Source organism: Anser anser, assembly GCF_964211835.1.
Source record: "Anser anser genome assembly, chromosome: 5".
NCBI lineage: Eukaryota > Metazoa > Chordata > Aves > Anseriformes > Anatidae > Anser > Anser anser.
Window position 1 is genome coordinate 38,405,032 of NC_139725.1, and position 20,631 is coordinate 38,425,662.

A 20,631-nucleotide genomic window follows, 5' to 3' on the forward strand; every position below is an offset into this window, starting at 1 on the left:
AGTTTTGCTTTTTGTAATGAAATAACCAAGCATCAAAACTTTTAAAATAGTTTGGTACTGGACAATTTGTTTGTTTGTTTTTGGTTTTTTTTTTTTTTTTTTTTTAAATCTCCAACTGCCTTCCATACTTAAGACTGGACAACTTTAAGATCTCCAGGTCTTTTATGATACATTTTAAAAAATGCTTGATTAGCTGTTTAATTAGGGGTCTCCAAATTGTTTCTTATCATAATAATACTGTCCTAAATCCTACTCTCATGAAAAAAAATCACTCTCCAACACATGAAAATAAGAGGAAGAAAAGACCTGATTAGGCAGGATATGCCCAACCTCTTTTGCTACCAGAAGAGCCAAGCAACTGCACAGTTACCTCTCCCTATCTGATCCTCACTTCAAGCCAACAACTTCCTCCTCTCCATCCCTTTGCCCCTTCCTCATGCAGACCTGCCTCGTGTAGTGATGTTGCTGATCATATTTAGACAGTAAGTGACTCCAGTCTGGAAGCAGCACTCTAGATGAGCATATTTACATTAGAGTAAAGATGGCAGGATATGTAAAGCACATTTGCTTGGGCACATAATTTTCTCTTTTCCTTGTTAAAGCCTTACATTCTGTGTACGTCTTAATTCTAAAATTTACAGTCTATCAAAATCTGTCTGCAGCTTATCCGATTATCTAAACAAACCTTAAATCTAGTACTTCACATGATGTTATTTGACACACAAACTTGTTCAATTACAAAGAAATTGTCTAACAATTAAAATAATTTCAGATGCCTGGATTTTTACCAGTGCTTTACGTGTTGGAATAACAAGGCATTTAGTGCAAGCAGTCCGAGATCATGCACTGGCTAGTGCTTCATCCAAAGTAAGAGTGATTGCCATAGGAATAACTTCCCTCGGAAAAATTCAGCACAGAGAAATTCTGGAGAACGCAAAGGTATTTTTCCCTTTATTCTACTTGTGAGACAGGATTGTTCAGAAGTGAGCTTCACGTTTACAAAGTTTGGAAGTAGTAGGCAGCAAAACATCGAGCTGTCTTAAAAACAAAAGTGGGGTTCAAAGGGTGTTTTAGGGAAAGACATTAGCAAAGAGCAGGAAGAATCGTTAGACCCCACTGATTCCATGCCCTGTGCATTAAACTTGGCAGCAAATCTGCAAATATCCAGCAGGTGGCAGTATTGGACATTCGCTCAGTAGCTGGTAAAAGGGTGAACCTGAGGAACAACACACATCATAGGATGCCTTTAAAAGCTTTTTTTCTCCTTGTTCATCTACCGCAGAATTCCAAGCTATTTCAGAAATACTGTAAAAACTGTATATCCTAGTATGAAACCGAGCCGTAATTATTTGCAGTTCTCCTGAACAGTCACTGAACTGGCGTCTAATACACAAAACCTTCTCTACATGCCAGGCCAAAAGTGCTAGCCATACAAGATTTTGTTTAGTTGGTGAGAGTTCTGGAGACTTCACAATTCAGATCAAAGCAATTGAAGTTTGTGAGGAAAAAAAAAAAGTACACACAAAACAACACTAAAACAAATACACACTAAAAAAAAAAATCAAGAGTTGTTGCAAATGCCAAGTTGATGCTGAATTGACTTGGAGGTGGAAAATGGAATTAATGACATTCTTGTCACTGCACTGTCTGTCCTAAGCAGACTATTATAACAGTAAAATAGGTGTGTAGTGACAATGACAATTTCTGTGTTCAGTAAGGTCCTTATTTTACTTCCCTACAGAAGCTGAGAAGCAAGTAACAAACACAGCCCTTTGAACTTGCACCTAGTTCTTCTCTCAGATAAGCTGGCAAGTACCAGCTATCAGCAGGGAGACTGCCAGACTGTATTTGCATTTTATTGTCATTGGTTTTCTCTCTTTTCCATACCTTTTGCCAAGGACAGGTATCTATGTGCTCTGTCAGATGACACTCTCCAGCTGGAAGACTTTAACCTATTTGTGTGGCTCAGAGGGAAGAATCTCATCGGGGAATTTTGTTTATGAAAGTTCCTTTGGCAAGAGCAAACTATTTGCTTCACCTCCCTCCAAGTCCAAGTGATCAAAACACACCTGGATCTTTCCCAAACAGTAGCTACAAAGCAAGTGCACCGTTCTTTTTATTGCATTAGATTTTCTCCCACTTGACTAAAGCCCAAATTCTTTGTCAAAGAGTAGGTGGAGAGCGCTCTTGACCCTCTGACTTCTGGCACTGCTTCTACACAAGAACACTCTAGATCTTAGAAACTTTAGGACAAAAAAGAGCTATAGACAGGGATATTGATCTAAACATGGTTCTTCTTATAGTTGACACTAACACAAATAGCTTGTTGTATAAAATAGAGCTAAAAATTCACAATAGCGAGGTGAAAAACAAGCCTTGATATCAGTGGGTCCTTCCATCATTTGTGTTACTGGCATGCATTAAACAATTGCTTCCACATTTTCAGTGAATAAATAGGAAAATCCCTGAGAGGTTTTTTTCAGTTGATTGTTGTGTCTCGGGGTCCCAATCTAAGGCCAAATCTCTCTGGCAAGTAGGCTTAATGTTACACAGTAGCAGAACATAGGCACATCCTCCCTCTAAACAAAACATGAAGGCAAGTAACTGCTTCAAGATAACTTTCCCTAACGAGACAGGAACAGGAGGGAGGCAAGAGAAACTTGTGGCACTAGCTGTAAAGGACATGCAAATTTACTGCTTTTTTTCCCCCCTGGAACAGCCTCTGACATTTCTACTCTTCCCAGAGCTGCTGAGAGGGAAAGAAGCCCTATATGTACCTGTGTTCTCTGTCACATTTTTAGAATGCAGCTTCCACATTAAGAATAACCATGAGACCTCACATAACCGTGTCAATTAAGCTGTGTTTAAATCAATATCGATATAGTCAGCAGGCTGACTTATCTACTGGTCTGAGCATGGTGAAAATGTTACTGAAATGAACAGGTTTGCCCTTGTTTGTGCCACCAGATTTTAGACCTCTGAGACATTAAGGCTTCATTCACAGTTATCTAGTCTCATGGCCCCAAACATTTGTACAAGCACTTTCAGCACCTCTGCACAAATGCCTGTTTTCTAGAGATGATTACGAATGTCAGTATACTTTGCAGAGCCTGAGAGGGGTACTTCAGGGACGTCAGCTTTCAGGCTATCATATCTAGCACCTTTCAGAAGGAACAAATACTCCTTTCTCCTTCCTTTTCATAGAGGCTATTCAAGTGTATGAAAAGTGGTGCTCTCTGTTATGGCACAGACAACATGAAAAATGGAGATGAAGCACATAGAAATGCAGACTGTGCTTTGCAGAAAATGCTCACATCTCTCCTATCTCTAGGATGAAAGCCTTGTACATTACCAATCAGATGATAACGTCCAAGGCCCACTGTATTCACTGGACCACAACCATTCCCATTTTATTTTGGTGGATCATGTAACACCAGAGGATCCAGACAGAACGACTGAACTACGACTCACCTTGGAAAAGCACATTTCAGAACAGCGCACTGGGTATGGTGGTAAGTAGACTATACAAACAGCCTATAGCTTGAATAATAGCAACATTACATGGATACATGTGGGTCCCTGGCCTTATCAAAGGCAACTCCAGTTCTCACTTTACCATCTACATAGATGGTAACAAGATCAAGTAAACACAGTTGTCATTGTGTAAGAGACAGAACTAAGCTGACTTAAGTTGAAAAAGCTGCTCTTTGAACCAAAAATCCTGACATTTATCGCATCTCCTTAAACATAGCTCAAAGCTGACCTTCAAAGCATCTCTCAAATTGCCTCAAAACACAACAGATGGAAAATAAATCCTGGTTTAAGTGCCCTAGCCAGTGGCTCTAAGAGATGGATGTTCATTGTTGTATACTTTTATCCCCTCTCACACAGAGTCTTGAATTGCTCCCACTCTGGGAGAAAAGACTTGCCAAAGCATTTTGAAAAATTTTAAGCCATATTTGTTTCAGGATAAGATTTTATCCTGGGTAAACAGCATAGCATCTAACATCCCTCTAAACCAACGTGAGCTTTGTTTATAATGAGAACTGAGCATTGGGCAGGCCTCCTGTTGCAATTTGTGGAAATAATTCAGTTGTAGTCTTAATACAACTACTTTCACCTTTCCTTTGTTTCTGTAATACCTGCAGTGCTAGCACAGCTAAAACAGAGGAGAAAGAGCTCAATTATTCACATTTTCATGCATCATTGAAGTATTCAATCACATAGCCCAGAGTATGGTTGCACAGATATACCTGAGAGCATGAATGCACCCAAAGAATGCTTATCTTGTGACTCAGTTGGGAAAGACCACAGGTGGACTGTAATGGTAGGCAGAGGTTGCAGTGCTGACAATCGGAAAATAGTCCCTTTCTTCTTGCAAACCAATATGGTCAAACAAATCTCAGTGGAACAATTTTCTGTCCAAAAATGCTGATTCATTTGACAAACATTTCACTGGAACATACTGAGTTCAATGAGATCTGCTATAAATAAAATGAATACCGTTCATTTAAGTTCAGCAAACCCATTTAACCTTTCTGAACTAAAACACTTTAATAAGGTCATGCAGAATTTCCCTATTAAAATATCTACAAATCATACAAAGGAATTTTTTTGTATTTTGAATATTCTTTGCAATTAAGGACTTCCCACCTTCCCCAATATCACATCAGAATTCCCCACCACCACACACAGAAGGGTAAATTTCATCTAAATCTATGCTAAATGGAGAAGATTCAAAACCACAAATGTTTCCCAAGGATTCTGTAGTCATACGGGTCACTTTTCAAACTAGAATAGCACCTTAAAGAGGTATGGCAATACTATGCCATTCACTAAAACAAATGAAGTTACCTGCCAATCATGGCTAAACTACCGCTCAGTTCTACCTTATCTTTGTAGTCATCCCACAACAGATGCAACAAATAGTAGAGACTGGAAGACCTACAAAGGGAAACATCAAAAAACTATTTGAATCAAATACCTTTTTATCTTCCAACTATAAGAGGCATTAATCTCATGATGCTGCTGTTCTGATAGAGCTCTCCTAGGCCAATCTATAGTCATCTTCAGAATTCTGAGTTTGGTGTTTACAGTGTATAAGCCATTTAGAAATAAGTGGATACCTGTGGGAGAATGGATGAACAGGGATGCCTTCATCATTTCTTCCCCTGCAGCCATAGAAGAAGTTACAAAGGCATTTCTTTTAAATATAGCACTACTCTAAAAATAAAAGACTATTGATAGTGACCACATTAGACTGTACTGAATGATATTTTAGGCTGTTTAATCAGAGTGATAAAGAGTATATGGTAAACAAACACCTTAAGTCAACAGTGCTGTGATGTACAGAAGTGCCAATATCCATATTTTGCAGCTGAGGCATACAGTGGTGTGAAGAAACTGAACTACTTGCCAGGGATCACACGAACGTTTATGGCAAATGTGCCTTGGTCCTGAATCCTAGACTAGGGCCCTGTCTGCTGGGCCATAGTGTTATTTTCTTCCTTTGCCACTTGCTTCTGCAGTTGCCTGCAGTTTCAAGTTTTGGTAGGTACTGAAACAGGACATAATAGAAGTACTTTAAAGGGAACAGCAGAAAAGCAATAGTTCTTGTGATAGCTGTTAACTCTTTATTGTTTTCTTCTTTAAACCATGTATTTCACAGGAACAGGTAGCATTGAGATTCCTGTGCTTTGCTTACTGGTAAATGGAGGACCAGGCACACTTGAGGTAAGAAGCTGTTTGTAATTTAAGAAAAAAAAAAAATGGTGCTAAATACTAAATTACTGGAAAATGGTTGGATGACAAATACATGTATTGGCACTTTACATAAAGTCAAAATTTAGATCTATACGCCAGTTAAGAACTAAATTCTGTTAATGTTAAAATTGACCATATTTTTTTGGAAGAAATATTTCATTTTGAAAAGGTGCCAGCAGATCATTAAGGCTTCTACTGCCAGCTAGTACAGTGCAAAGAAAAAATTCAAAACCAGAACAAAACCTCAGAAGTCAGCTTCAAATTTAGTAGAGTAGAAATACTGTGCTATTACTTGAAATGACATACAAAAGGATTAATTATTCAGCAAGAGAGAGAACTGTCACAGAGCTCCAAGGAAACACAAGACCAGGTTTTCTAGATATTCCACTTTCAAATTATAGTGTCCTACTTCCCCTGAGCAAAAATACCTTGTATGATAGAAGACTGGAGAGTTGCCTGCTAACGCTCCCATATCCTGTTCAGTGAAGGATCAGTTATGAATTTTTCTGAGCACTTCCACAACTTCCAGAACCTGTTGACTAGGAGATACTCTATAATATCTATTTTACTTTTTCTGATATTTTATTTTAGTACTTTGTAGCAGTCAATGTCAGCATGGCTTTTTTTTTTTTTGATAATACTCTCAGCTGAAGACAAATACTCTACTGTACCTTTAAAGAGATACAGTTTTCAGAATGTATAGCTAGGTTTAGCAGCCAGAAAAGCCTTCTGAGAATTCCTGTATAGCACTCCTCTTGCACTTGACCATGCTGAACTACAAACAGCTGTAGGGAAGGATTAGGGAGAGGAGAGGGGAAAAACAAAAAACAGACAACCAGTCATGGACAAAGAGGTTTTATGCATTGCCTGTCCAAATCCGGATGGTTAGCTACTCAGAACGTGTCATGGAAAGCACTATAATCAGGGACTTATAACATGGACAATCTGCTACAAAGTCAAAAAAAAAATCTCAAGAGTCTAGAGGAGTCTGGACTGACTCCAGAATGAATCTGATTTAGGTACATATTTATTCCTAGTTTGCAAGGAATCTTTCTTCTTTGCATAACATTTTATTGCGTGTATGAATTCTAAAAATGTACTTTTTAAACTACAGAGGATTTGCATCGGTTTGGAAAATTCTGCTCCCTGGCTTATCTTAGCAGGGTCTGGAGGTACAGCTGACATCTTAGCTGCATTCATGAATGAGCCACAGCTTATCGTGCCAGAAGCTGTTGAAAAGCAATTTAAGGAGAAATTCCCTGCAGAAAGTTTCTTGTGGAAGGACATTCTCCAGTGGACAGCAACAGTGAGCTCATGTTTGATAACTGCATGAAACATTTGATAATTACATGCATCATGTTCACAAGCTCTCTCGTACTGTTCCTAGCTTCAGTAGTCCATTCAGTGCAGATTGAAAATGCACTCCCCAAAAGTTTTGGATACTCCATTGCTCTGTTGCTAATGCCATATACCTCTCTAACACTAAAATCAAGGGGTCAGTTGATCATACAAGCTACTTTGTCCTAGTGATTCAGCTGAACACCAAGGGCTCTGTTCTTTCTCAGTTATTTCCTCAAGTAACAGCCAGCACCCAAGAATCCCTGAGTCCTTCTGGAGGACATGAAGCATTATTTATCCTCCACAGCTGTGGAGCTTGTGCAGCTGTGACAGAAGAAACCTAATTCATGATCTACAGCTGTTAAGTGGAAAACCTAATTGTGGGCATGCATGAATCAATTAACAAGAACAAAGGGTGTTTAGAAGTTATCCTATCTATTGTTGGTTATATGTATTCTTAAAAAAGAAAGACAAAAGAGATCCATAGATTTTCTTTACTCTTTGGTTTAAGGCCGGTGAGTGTGCCTCAAGACATTATGGATAAACGTTTAAGAAACAAAAAAAATACTTTGACATTGTCTTCATGTGAAGATTGAAGAACACTGTATGCCTCTGACACAAATGAAGCCCACAAAACCTCACCCACTACATATTCTTTGCAGTTCTCACTGTAATTCTTAGCTTTGAAATTCCACATGCTAATTCCGTTAGGGAGAACTTCGTCAGATCACTAAGAAAAGGAGATGGAGGGCATCAAGAAGCAAGATTGCCAGATGCTCAGAAAGCCCTGGTGCAGCTGCACTATGAGAAACAAAACTCAGAGAGTCAGAAGGAGAATACTGTATGTGTCAGATTCTATGACTTTTACTCAAAGAAGCTTTAGAGACCATGCTTTTAAATGCTTTTTTCTGTTCCTCCTATCATGCTATGCAATGCTGGAAAGGACAACTCCCTCCTTGCCTCAGGACCTATTTATATGGAAAGCTAATAATTTTCATCTTCTTGCCAAACCTCTAATGCTAAATACTAAATGCTTTGCATTTAGAATGCAAGTTCTCCGGGAAATGCTGTACATGTGGTCTACGCTGGGCTCTTAGACATTAGTGTTTAGACAGTGGGTTAAATGATTTCTGTTTCAACTCCCAATAGATTCAGAACATTATTTCACACCAACATCTTCTAACTCTGCACAACTTTGAGCAAGACGATTCAGAACTAGACACAGTCATTTTAAAAGCTTTAGTAAAAGGTAAGAACAATAATTGTAATACTTTGTTATTTGACCTCACTGTGCCATAAATATATTTTATTCTTGTCCAGAGCAAGTTCAGTTGGCTATTGGATAAGATTTCATTTCTAATGAAGAGTTGTTCTGCTTGCTTATTGACAAAGTAACTGGCAGTTACCTTAGCTCTTGAACCTAGCATTAAACTAGTGTTTGCTTTTTACTCTCATGCTATTTATTGTATAGTATTATTTTAATTAGTCCTTTATTTCACTGCTTGCTTCTCTTAGTAGTAGAGGCAGTAGAAGAACTGAAATATACTGTAACAGTTATTCAATTTACAAGCCATTAACAAAAAAAACAACACACACAACAGAAAACACAAGCAGACTTGAACTACCTTAGTTCCAGAAACAACCAAGTACAACCAAGTTTTTCTATAAAAAACCTTCACTGTCTCTTCTGAAATACATTACTTGCTCTGCCAGCCCTTTCAATTTGTGTTAGACTAGCCTAATTTTAGCCTTGGGGGAAAAATACATTCTATTCCTCATGTGCTAATTAAAACAAGACAAAAACAATAGCCTCACCCTCCCCAATTTCTGCAGATCAGGGTCTTTCTTAAAATACTAATTTAATTTGATGTTTTAAGAGAATTTAGCCACTAAAATATTCAAAAAATATGAGGTTTTAGATTAATATTTCTTAAATTAGGAGAAAAACACCTGTGAAGGGTTCCTGGTTTAGTGACCCACAAATCCGTGATAACTGAAGAGCTCATTTTGCCAATCAAATTACCAATACTATATTGAATTAAATGTAACTAGTGTAAAGTACTGAATTTGTCTTTCTTATTTGTTCCAGCCTGTAAAAGTCACAGTCAGGAGGCCCAGGAATATTTGGATGAACTGAAGTTGGCAGTGGCCTGGAACAGAGTGGACATAGCTAAAAGTGAAATATTCAATGGTGATGTGGAATGGAAGGTACAAGGTTTTATTGCCTTAGAGGCCAATCGGCGTGTAATCCAATGGGTGTGGGACACAAACATACTGCCAAAAAAGGTCTCAGTTTTCAGCACTACCTGCATTCCTCACTAAGAGATTAGGCAGCCATAACATCCTTGCTTAAGATGTCTTTCTGGTTCCCGTCCTGCTCCCCAGATGATAATGGGGGAAGACAGGTGAATAATTTAGTGTTCGAGTTCTTTTTCTTAAGCCTTTGGGGGCAAGAACCCTTACCCCCACACCCCTTTCTGTACAGACCTTTAAGCATGCAAACCACTGTTTCTAACTGCTACGTAAATACCCAGTGCAGTGGGTACCTGAACATCACCACAACTCCTACAGCATGCTAGTTGTGCTAGTGTTTTAATATTAATGTTTACATGGACATTTTCTACGTAGTTCTATCCCTCTTTCTCATCATACCCACAGCTGACCTGTTGTAAGGCAAAATGTACATGTCCTAACAGTAAATTTTACCTCCTTCCCTTATTCATCCATGAATATCTCTAAACCCACAATTTTTCTTCCTTCTTTTCCCCCATTCCTCCTCCTTCAATCAATCTAGTCCTGTGACCTGGAGGAAGTGATGATGGATGCTCTGATCAATGACAAACCAGAATTTGTAAAGTTATTTATTGACAATGGGGCCAACATATCCGAATTCCTGACATACAGTCGTCTGCAGAGACTCTACTGTTCCATTTCTCAGAAGTGTCTCCTCTACAAACTTCTACTGAAGAAACATGAGGAAAGCAAAGTGACCTTGGCAGGGCTCACAGGTCAGCAGCAGCAGGAGTCCTACCCACTCTTCACTCTCAGTGAAGTTTCTAGAGTTCTCAAGGATTTTCTCCATGATGCATGCAAAGGTTTCTATCAAGATCTCAGACACGGAGGCAAGAAGAGATCTGTGAGTTACAACTTTCCACCATAAATCTGATCCTCTGCAATTTAGAATTTGAAAAGTTTTGGCCATTCCTTGGCTTCGGGGATGGGACAAAGAAGGAAATGGAAGAAAACTTTGGTTTCCCTCTTTTTTTTTTTATTAGCTCATTAATCTTACAGCTAAAAATGGTCTAGTTTTTTAGATTTCAAGATTAAAGAGTAAAAGAAAGGAATTTCTAAGATAAACAGTTTGCAATTCCTCTTTCTCCCCCTCTGCCATGCAGGGTTTTACTGTACCTTGAACTAGAGTTAAAATTTTCAGTCCCAGGTCTGCACTCACGCTGTTTTTAAGTTAAGCCTTGAAAACGGTAACCTCTGTAAGCAAAACTATTCATGGATTTATACTATATAGAAGCAGACCTAATATTCAATAATGTGCAGTGCATGATGGTTGCCTTTAGGTCATTATAATCTTATTATTGAGTGACATAACACAGCAAGAAATGAGAACAGTTGTTTGAAGTAATACTTGAAAAAGGATAGCATGATAGCATAGTACCACTGTGGAATGTCTGCATTTTTGCAATAGATTTTTTTTCATTTTGAATGAAACTCAGAAATACCAAAGTTCTTGCAAAGCACTTGAAATCATGCATCCAAGTTGATTTCCAGAGAAGTACAGGGAAACTTGGTAAAGATCAGAGTTCTAGAGTAATATAGCAATTAAAACTTTTGTTATTTGCAAAGTTCTAGTTTAATCTCAGAACTTTTTAAACTCCAAGATAAATTGTCATTTGAGACATAACTCCAATCATTTTTGCTTTAATAAAGCTTTGCTGAATTAATCAGTAGTACAAAAAACTATCCAAGTTTGAATCTAGGCAGGTTTTCCCTGTGCACAAGAATAGATAATTTGGGGTAACACCTTACAGAAATAAAAGTTCTCCACTGCAATCTCACCTTTGCAGAATTTGGCAGTAACTGACCTAAAACCAACTGATGCAAATAAGACCCAAGTCAGATACAAGAGCACACTGCCTAACAGTTTTTGTTCCCCACCTTCTTAAAAGCTTCTTTCCATGGTTGTGACTGGCAGCCCAATCCCAATAACATTGGCAATACTAAGAGCATCACTGTAGTGGGATACCAGTGTGCTCCTACTAAATTCTGTTCTAGATTTCAATGCAATTTAGTATATTAAATGGCTCAATACAGACCAAAAAAAAAAAAAAAGGAGGGGGGGGAACCAAACCAATAATATAAATTTGAACAGAACCCCATAGTTCAAGTGATTTCAAAAATATCCTTGCATAAACTCGTTTTAGAAAAAAACCACACGCCGCTCTGGCTGCTTCTAATTAACGCAATAGATATACAGACAATTTTAAAATATACTTTAAGTTCAGGACTTGACATAAGTTGCCATACTTTCTCTGGAGAGTTTTTTTTTTTTTTTTTTTTTAAATCAAGCACTAAAGGAATAAGCACCGTTCTGCTTAAAATACTCCCTGCATGAGGAAGAGGTTTCTCAAAGGAAAGACTAGAAAGAGAGCACTGACATGCTCTATTCTTGTCATGTACAGGGCCTTGGTGTGACTTATTCCTGTTTAAATAAAATGCTTTTTGTTCCCTTTTCTCTGAAACCACATCCTCTGTGGCAGTTGAGCAGAATCTGATATAACCTTGGCCAGCTCAGATTAGTTAATCACAGGTCTGTCTTGTATGATATTACACACCAGCGGTGAAACCCTGGCCTTAATAAAGTCAATAAGAGCTTTGCCATCGACTTCAGTGGAGTCATGGTTTCATCCAGAACATTCTCACACATATTGAGTTATACCAGGGACACAAGGGTCCTTTGATTCAGTACAGAATGAACTAATTACCTCAGACCCACAGGAGAAAGAAAAAAAATAAAAATCAAAAGACTATGAAGTGGCTGGCAAGGCCAGGGGCTGCTTAGATCATGTCATTTGCATGGAATGGAATTGCAAAGCAGGTTTTAATTTCTGAAAAATGTATTTCAGGATAAAACAAATACAAGGCAATTACCTGGGCCCTTGGACATGAACCAGAAAAGTAAAAATCCTTGGAGGGATTTGTTTGTATGGGCAGTACTTCAAAATCGGCACAAGATGGCAAACTATTTCTGGGCTATGGTAAGCATCGAGCTATAGCTCCTTCAGGTGAGGTATTGTCATATTTCATGTACATGAGGTGGTTTTTTGCTCAGCCTTGAAGCTCAGATGATAGATAGGTTTGCTTCTGAAATACTGGATGCACATTTATAGCACCTTTCATCTCAGCGTGTCTCATGCCAGCAAGGGCCAGGGGACCTGACAGAGAGGTAGAACAGAACAGCAGCAGGTGTAAATCAGCACAGCCTGAAACTGCTGATTAACTTCAGCTGCAGAGCTGACCCTTGTCTTCCTTGCTGCTGATGACTCACCAGTCAGTCTCAGATTTTGTTCCTTCTATAACAGGTCAATTTTTTGCACTTTAGCAGGATGACAGTGCGATTGAGCATCTTCAGCTTATTTGCTGGATATGTAGGGAACAACAGCATCACAGTCCCAGGGACTGAGCTTTGAACTGGCATAATTGACTCCTGTTTTGCACCCTTCCACAGCTGAGGCCATCTCATACATCTGCAGTGCCACAGTTTCTGTTTCTTCCCCCTCCTGCTCCAGAGGCCAGACACAGCTCCATCTGCAAGCATCCAGCTAGCTGCATCTGGCCCAGAGGGGTCATGTGAAGGGAGATAAACTGCAGCACAGCTCTTCAGCCAGTGAGCATGTGCATGCAGACACATCTGCGCCTTGGAGGGCCTTGTGTTTGTGGAGCCCTGTTACCAGAAAGCACATTTCTCTGCTGTGTGTTACTGTTGTGCCTCTACCAGCTGTGCTCCCTCCTTTCACATATGTCCTTATGCAGGGTCTCAGCACAGCCATGTTCTAGGAAACTGAACAGTATAAGAGTGTTTTGTTCTATTTCCATAACCCACTCTTCTCCTCTAGGTCCTCAACTGCTACCCCAAATCAGGCCCCCTAAGGTCAAACATACCCAGGTGTCACCAGCTTCATAAGGCACAAGAACTACTAACGCATGGTTTTTGACTCTCAAATATGATCAAAACTGTAATTTCTGCAGACAGTTTAAACTTTCAAGTCTGTATTTTAGGGAAGGTTCTTCCAAGGGAAGACAGGCATGAATTTGTTATTCATTAGTGAAGCGTCCCCAGTTGAGAATTTCAGACTGGTAACACCTTTCAATTTTACAGGGTCAGGAGGGTGTAGCTTCAGCTCTGGCAGCCTGTAAGATCCTTAGGGAGATGTCTCACCTGGAGACAAAGACAGAAGTAGCACGTATAATGAAAGAAGCCAAGTATGAGCAGCTCGCTGTCGGTAAGTAATGGCAGCTATTTAACAGCATCAACAGTTTCCAGAGGCCACTGGAAGACAAGCAAGTAGGGGGGAAAAAAACAACAACAAATAACACACACACCAAAACCCTCAAGAAGTTGTAAAAGGTCAACTGTCATGAGCAATTTAACACAACCAGTATCAAGCATTCAAATACCACAGAAGGAGGACTAAAACTCCAAATTCTCATTCTGGAAAAATCAGTGTTCTAAGGCTGACCGCTGGGATGCATGGAAGAAGTTTCTCCCTTGCTGCATATTGGTATTTTAAGTGTCTGACCTTAGCACAAGGTGTATTGCAACGACAGGCAAGACAGAATAACCAGAACACTTCTGGGCTCATGGCAGTCTCGTTGCCCTGCAACATCAACCTCACTCCGTATGGGCCACGTAATAGAGCACCAAATTTGAAGGCATAACTTCTCTGCTAAAAATAATTTGAGACTACCTCACCCAAAAGTGGGCTAACTGAACTGCCAAAGTCCAAGCAAGGTTCAGATCGGCTTAAGAGCAGACAAGACGCTCCACCCTACAGCAGCCAGCATTCAGGCATCCACAGCACTGGAATGCCAAGTCCTCTCTCCTCAGCTTGGTTTAAAAACAGATATTTGCACACGAGATTCTCTGCTGTTCTGACATCAGTCCAATTTGTACCCAAAGGTCATGCTGCTGTGAAAAGAGGGCTTTAGAATACAGTGCATGTGGAAATCCAGAAACTCTTTGCCCTTCGAACTAGTACATCACGCTCCTGAAGGCTCATGCAGACATTGATACATTATTTATACACAGACCACATTTCACGCTCCTTTTACAGGGCCATTACTATTTTTAAAAACTACAGCACTCATATAATCACAGATTCACAGATTTCTCTAGGTTGGAAGAGACCTCAAGATCATCGAGTCCAACCTCCGACCTAACACTAAGTACTCCACTAAACCATATCCCTAAGCTCTACATCTAAACGTCTTTTAAAGACCTCCAGGGATGGTGACTCCACCACCTCCCTGGGCAGCCCGTTCCAATGCTTAATAACCCTTTCGGTAAAGAAGTACTTCCTAACATCCAACCTAAAACTCCCCTGTCGCAACTTTAGCCCATTCCCCCTCGTCCTGTCACTAGGCACGTGGGAGAATAGACCAACCCCCACCTCTCTACAGCCTCCTTTCAGGTAACTGTAGAGAGCGATGAGGTCGCCCCTGAGCCTCCTCTTCTCCAGGCTGAACAAGCCCAGCTCCCTCAGCCGCTCCTCGTAAGACTTGTTCTCCAGACCCCTCACCAGCTTGGTCGCCCTTCTCTGGACTCGCTCGAGCACGTCCATGTCCTTCCTGTAGCGAGGGGCCCGAAACTGAACACACTACTCCAGGTGCGGCCTCACCAGAGCCGAGTACAGGGGCACAATCACTTCCCTAGACCTGCTGGCCACACTGCTTCTTATACAGGCCAGGATGCCGTTGGCCTTCTTGGCCACCTGAGCACACTGCTGGCTCATATTCAGCCGACTATCCACCAATACTCCCAGGTCCTTCTCGGCCAGGCAGCTTTCCAGCCACTCATCTCCCAGCCTGTAGCTCTGCTTGGGGTTGTTGCAGCCCAGGTGCAGGACCCGGCACTTGGCCTTGTTGAACTTCATGCAGTTGACCTCAGCCCATCGCTCCAGGATGGAGCTCACAGGACTCCAACAATTTAGCCATGGAATTAAAGGGCATAATCCAATACACAGCAGCCTGTTCCTTGGCTTTGGTAACCATGAGATCAGGTCCTCAATTTCCATTTCTGGCCCAGATAATACTATCAATATTATGTAGAGCAAACATTCTTTAAGAATGATAAATACCATGTTAACTGCAAAAGAAATCCGCAAATCAGCGTATTTTAAGTGAACTCGATCCTTTCCCCAGCCCTTACAGTGTAACAACAAGGTGTAGGCTGGCCTAGGAAAGGTACTGAGATAATCAAGTGAATTAGAATGAGACAAGAAGTCAGATTTTGTCTAACGAGAAAACCTTGACTTTCTGTACTATTTATCTGAGTTTCTGAGCTACAGAACAAGCTTCTCTTGAAACAGATCTATGCCACAATGCACTATCAAGTCTAATACTATTTTATGTCAAATATCTGTGTCTTAAACAAAGCATTCATTGGCTACATGTCAAACCTGAGCTGCTCCTTTTGTTTAGTCTATTCAGGGGAAAGGGAGTAGCGTGGCAACTCATTCTTCAAAGTGTAGGAAGATCTCCTCTGGGATTTGCTTTGACTCGGTGCTGCCTAAAGCTCCACACAAGGCAGCTACAGATGAGTGATTATAAGATATACTGATGTTTCCAAGACATGTCTGTGAAACTGAGAAGGAAATACTTTTCCACAGGAGATCAAACAACAAAAATAGAGCACCCCAGAGCTGAGAAGGAAGTATGCAGATGGAAAGAAGTGAGGAAGTCCTGAGATTTGCTTCATACCTTCCTGCAGATAGTGGGAATTTTAAAATTACAATTCCAGTATTTTTTTCCCCCACCAAAGCAAATTCATTACATCTGCCCTCTTCAGAGTTATTTTTGTGTCCAGGATTGTTCCTCTCTCCTATCCACTTCATCTCAGCTCTTGGACTTTTTAACTATTGCAGCCTTGCAGAACTCTTTAGTGCAACAGACGCATCTGGCAGATGTTGCACCCTACATACATCACCCTCTTGCCTCACATTTTTTGTTTTTAAATGACAAGATCCGTTTGTCTACATTTCCTTCATTTGGCAGAATTGTTCAGTGAATGCTACCGCAACAGCGAGGAGAGAGCATTTGCTCTGTTGGTAAGAAAAAATCAGTACTGGAGCAAAACCACCTGCCTTCAACTGGCTACAAAAGCAGATGCGAAGTCTTTCTTTGCACATGATGGTGTCCAGGTAAGTTCTACAGACACTTCCCCTACCACCAGGGCCTTTAAGCATGATGTTGGACACAAAAGAGGATAGTACAACAACCGAATGGCCCCATGAAATATGTTCAGATCAGAGACATTCTTTGAAGAGGGAACTGTTCACTCTCCCTGGCACTGGATGAAGAGGATGTCATGCTGCATATCTGGCAAAACAATACTCTTGTCCCTTTTATCCAGTTAGCCTCCAGACCAACGCACTGAATACAATGTTTAGCCCTCATTTCATCCTGTGCTTTTTCCTCCATTGCTCAGAGAAAACCATCAGGAAAGCACTTAAAATCTGCCTGAGGCACAATGAAGCTGCTCAAGGATATGAGGTAGCTCCTTAACAGAGCTCATTCAGATTCAGAGAAGCTCATTGATAAAAGTTAAATCAAATTACTGTTCAGTTTCACCCCCAGAACCTGAGTTCTATCCACATACACAAAACTAAATTAAGAGTGATGGTGCTTTTAGCTCCCAGTGGCTGACTTGCACTTCCTCAGCAGTACAGATGTTCTTCTATTCCACTTGAATTACAGTTCTTTCCACTGTTCTCTCATAACTCTTGGCATACTAAAAAACAACTGCAGAAGGACATGCAAAGTGCCCATATGCTCTGAAGGTGTGCCTGCTCTTAAGGTTTTCAGAGCATTGCCTAACCTTTACTTGTCTTAGGAGCCACAGAACATAGATGCACCTATATTTTTATGATGCCAAAGCCATTTCTTGTTTTATTGAATTTCAGGCCTTCCTAACAAAAATATGGTGGGGAGACATGTCCACAAGCACGCAGATACTGAAGTTAATCTGTGGATTCTGGTGTCCTTTCCTGATCTACACAAATTTAATAGCATTCAGGTAAAAACAAATATTTGAGTGCAAGAGATAAGTAAAGGAAGAAAAATAAGTCATGAAAAAAAAAATCCAAACTGAAAATTTCTTATGTGAAGGATAAATACAGTAATATCACCTCAGAAGGTTAACAAAAGGACTGCACCACTCTTGACCAAATTAGTTTGCTGTGGGACTGAGTTATTTGTATGTACTGGGCTAGTGCTGTGTTTATTCTAATACTTCAAAAGCCAATGTCAGTTTCACCTAGATCACTTTATTTTGTACAGTCCACAGAAAAGCCTGTTGGGATTCTGTCAGCTCCACTTGAATGTACAGCATATACAGTAACACATAGCATATAGAGGATATCTCCAGACATAGCACCATCTATTTCTAGATGTGAAGATGCCTGGTTCAAACCTCAGTATCTTAACAGTAAAAACAACCATCACAAAGCAGAACTAGCAGCCACAAGCCTTGGGAACCAAAAGTCAAGCTTAAAACCACAGGACTCATATGAAACCAATTAAGATTTTCTAATTTAACATCTTGGGAGATCTCTTTGTAGTATTCTGCAGGCACAGCTTTGGAGTTCATAGTTTTCAGCTTTTTGTCACAGCGAAGAGGCTAGAATCTTAGGCTTTCTTCAAAGAAAAAATAAAATCACCAAAGCAAACCAAGCAAAACAGAAAAGAAAAAAAAAGCAGCCACGATGCTCAGACACAGTCATAAGAATCTAAGAACTGAAACTTTAGGAAAACCTCCAAGTATTGTGAAAGTCAGAGATACAAATAATCAGAACTGGCATTATGGAATGACCTGCTATTAAGAAATACACATGCTTAGCTGTTAAACTACTTATAAAGAAAGAGGAAAGCCTGTTTGTCATTCCTGACCTAAGACTTCCATTCTGCTAGTATCACTAAAGATGTTTTTTTTTTTTTCTAGGACTAGTGGTTGCCAGCTTCACAAATCCAAGTAATTTAATGTGAAATACTGTCAAAGTTTTCATAGAAGGGTTTAAACCATAGAATGGCTAGGGTTGGAACGAACCTTGAAGATCACCTAGTTCTAACCCCCCTGCCATAGTTAGGGATGCCACCCACTAGATTCTTATTCAAAGGAGGCCTTTCCAAATTTGTTCTGTTGAGGACATTTCTCCTTTCCCTGGAAATGCAAGAGTTGACACACATACCCTAATGCTTCCTGGCATTTCCTGTCTGAAGTGCTACTGAGAGCATCCAGGAATGGAGCATTGGGGTATTGTCTTCTAGGACTGATTGAGGGGTCTATTTCTGCTCAAATTCTTTTCTAATTATTTTGAGGAAACTGAGCATCTCGCTCCATTTTTTTGGAACACGTTGATTATAATTTCTCCTTTGAATCTTGTGGCTGACTTTAGCTTTCAAATAAAAAGAAATTGCAGAGCTAAGGATTATGCATATTTGATAGCTTTTCAGCAGAGCAAGTCCAAAATAACTATATGCAAACCGTTCTGCAGGAATGCCAGTTCAGTAGCGAAGAATTGCTAACCACTGTCTTTCAACTAATGAGTTTATTTCCATACAGCGAGGAAAAGCAGTCAAAGAAAGAACCAGAGCCATTTAGAGAGCTGGACAGTTCAGATACAGAAAGGACTTTGTTTCTTTCTAAGGAAGAATATAGGTAAGTTTAAAACCATCAGTCAACACAATTTTTGTGACTACAAAGTACCGGACACTTCTTGGGGATTACTGATCAGCTAATGATCCTAAGGAGCAGTTGAATGGCCATGAAAGTCATTACTCCTCAAAAAGTGCTGCTCCCTCTGATTGCTGTTGCTCTGTAAAAGGAATACAGAAGATAAACAGGGTTATAGCACCATATCTAAGGAGACAACTTTATATCTCATGAGCAGGCCATTTTTACAGAACTAAGAATCTGGTCAATACCTGGGGAATCAGAATGCATTTCCTGAGATTCCCTTCAGCTGGCAATAGCTGATATACATCAGATTTAGGAACTATACTCCCCTATAGGATTACTGAGCTCAGCAGAAAGAAGGTTCTCAGCTAACTCTTGCATAACTCTAGTGCATCACTGCATACTTCCCTATAAAGGCAGCAACAGAAATACTTGCAAACAGCAGTACCTGGGAACTTATGTAGTCAGCTTCCCGCTATACTAGTCCTCTTCATTAAAAAAAAAAAAAAAAGACACACAACTGGCCCTGAGGAACCTGAAGTACAACAGACTTATGTTCTACGGGAAGCATTACAGAAATGGGGAACTAAGCACAAAGAGGCAGTTGCTCAAGGGCTCTCATACAGCCACAATTCAGAACTTCTGAGCCACACCCTATACTTCAACCGCACACTCCTTAGCAAAACCTGGAAGGCCACAAGGACTTAAGTCAGGACAGAAAAACTTTTGATTAATACACAGTTCACTTAATAGCTAACAGGAGCTAAACATCTGCTTGTATTTAACATGGGCTTTTCAATGGTTTGAAGAGAGCTTCGGAAATATGTGGACAGTGGTACTAATGAAACACAGTCCACAGTATGTAGTGCTAGACCAAGTCAGAATTATTAGCCTCTATTTTTAGCTCTGGCATTTAACTGCTGGTATATTGAAGAAAATCATGACTTTTTGCTCCCTCTCTAACCTGTAGAATAGGTATACAAACATCTGCCTCTTAGGACTATTTGTAAGTAATGTTATAAAGTCCTTTCATATCCTGAGTGAGGTATGGTTTATGACTCTTGGTCATTATGTTGTGCATTCCAATTGCTGTTATCTTAGAGATTTAATTTAACAAAGGGGCTCTCCCTCCCAGATTTGTTTCAGCATCTGAGCATCTTACAGTAAAACTGCAATTATCTGTTTATGATATTAGCCTGTTACCATGGGAATGTCTCTTACAACATCATAAATCAAAAGGCAGGGTAGAATCAGGCACACAGAAAAGACTGGAGATGAGAAACTTTTCCATATAACGAGTATATTTAATAATTAGCAAGAATGTCAAGGGAAAGACTAGTGAAGAGTCATTGCTTGCCTTTTGGGGGGGGGGGGAGGGGGAGAGGCAGGGGGAAGCATAATCTAGCATGCATATCCTTTGTTAGGAATCATTCCTCTCAGATTCAGAAAACTAAAGGATCCAATAACATCCCTAACTTTCTAACTTACAGACATGAGCAATTTATGTGGAAACAAAACCTCATGCTAAGATCAGATCAGATTGCTACCAAACACAAGGAACATGC

At 40.0% G+C, this 20,631-nt stretch overlaps 2 protein-coding genes across 4 annotated transcripts in view; one reads left to right on the forward strand and one right to left on the reverse strand.

Moving 5' to 3' along the window:
* The window catches only part of KCNQ1 (potassium voltage-gated channel subfamily Q member 1), a 409,094-nt gene that overhangs the window by 370,681 nt on the left and 17,782 nt on the right, over positions 1–20,631 (reverse strand). The gene's annotated exons all lie outside the window — the stretch shown is intronic.
* The window catches only part of TRPM5 (transient receptor potential cation channel subfamily M member 5), a 54,442-nt gene that overhangs the window by 16,397 nt on the left and 17,414 nt on the right, over positions 1–20,631 (forward strand). For 2 of the 3 annotated variants that reach the window (XM_083838808.1, XM_083838807.1), the window contains exons 5-16: positions 773–939; positions 3,332–3,512; positions 5,669–5,733; positions 6,878–7,069; positions 8,251–8,350; positions 9,191–9,309; positions 9,896–10,237; positions 12,240–12,371; positions 13,493–13,616; positions 16,387–16,532; positions 17,295–17,407; positions 18,953–19,048. In XM_083838808.1, the coding sequence (XP_083694934.1) occupies positions 773–939; positions 3,332–3,512; positions 5,669–5,733; positions 6,878–7,069; positions 8,251–8,350; positions 9,191–9,309; positions 9,896–10,237; positions 12,240–12,371; positions 13,493–13,616; positions 16,387–16,532; positions 17,295–17,407; positions 18,953–19,048 (1,777 nt within the window). The remainder of the gene's footprint in view (positions 1–772; positions 940–3,331; positions 3,513–5,668; positions 5,734–6,877; positions 7,070–8,250; positions 8,351–9,190; positions 9,310–9,895; positions 10,238–12,239; positions 12,372–13,492; positions 13,617–16,386; positions 16,533–17,294; positions 17,408–18,952; positions 19,049–20,631) is intronic. The other variant, XM_083838809.1, reaches the window with a different exon arrangement.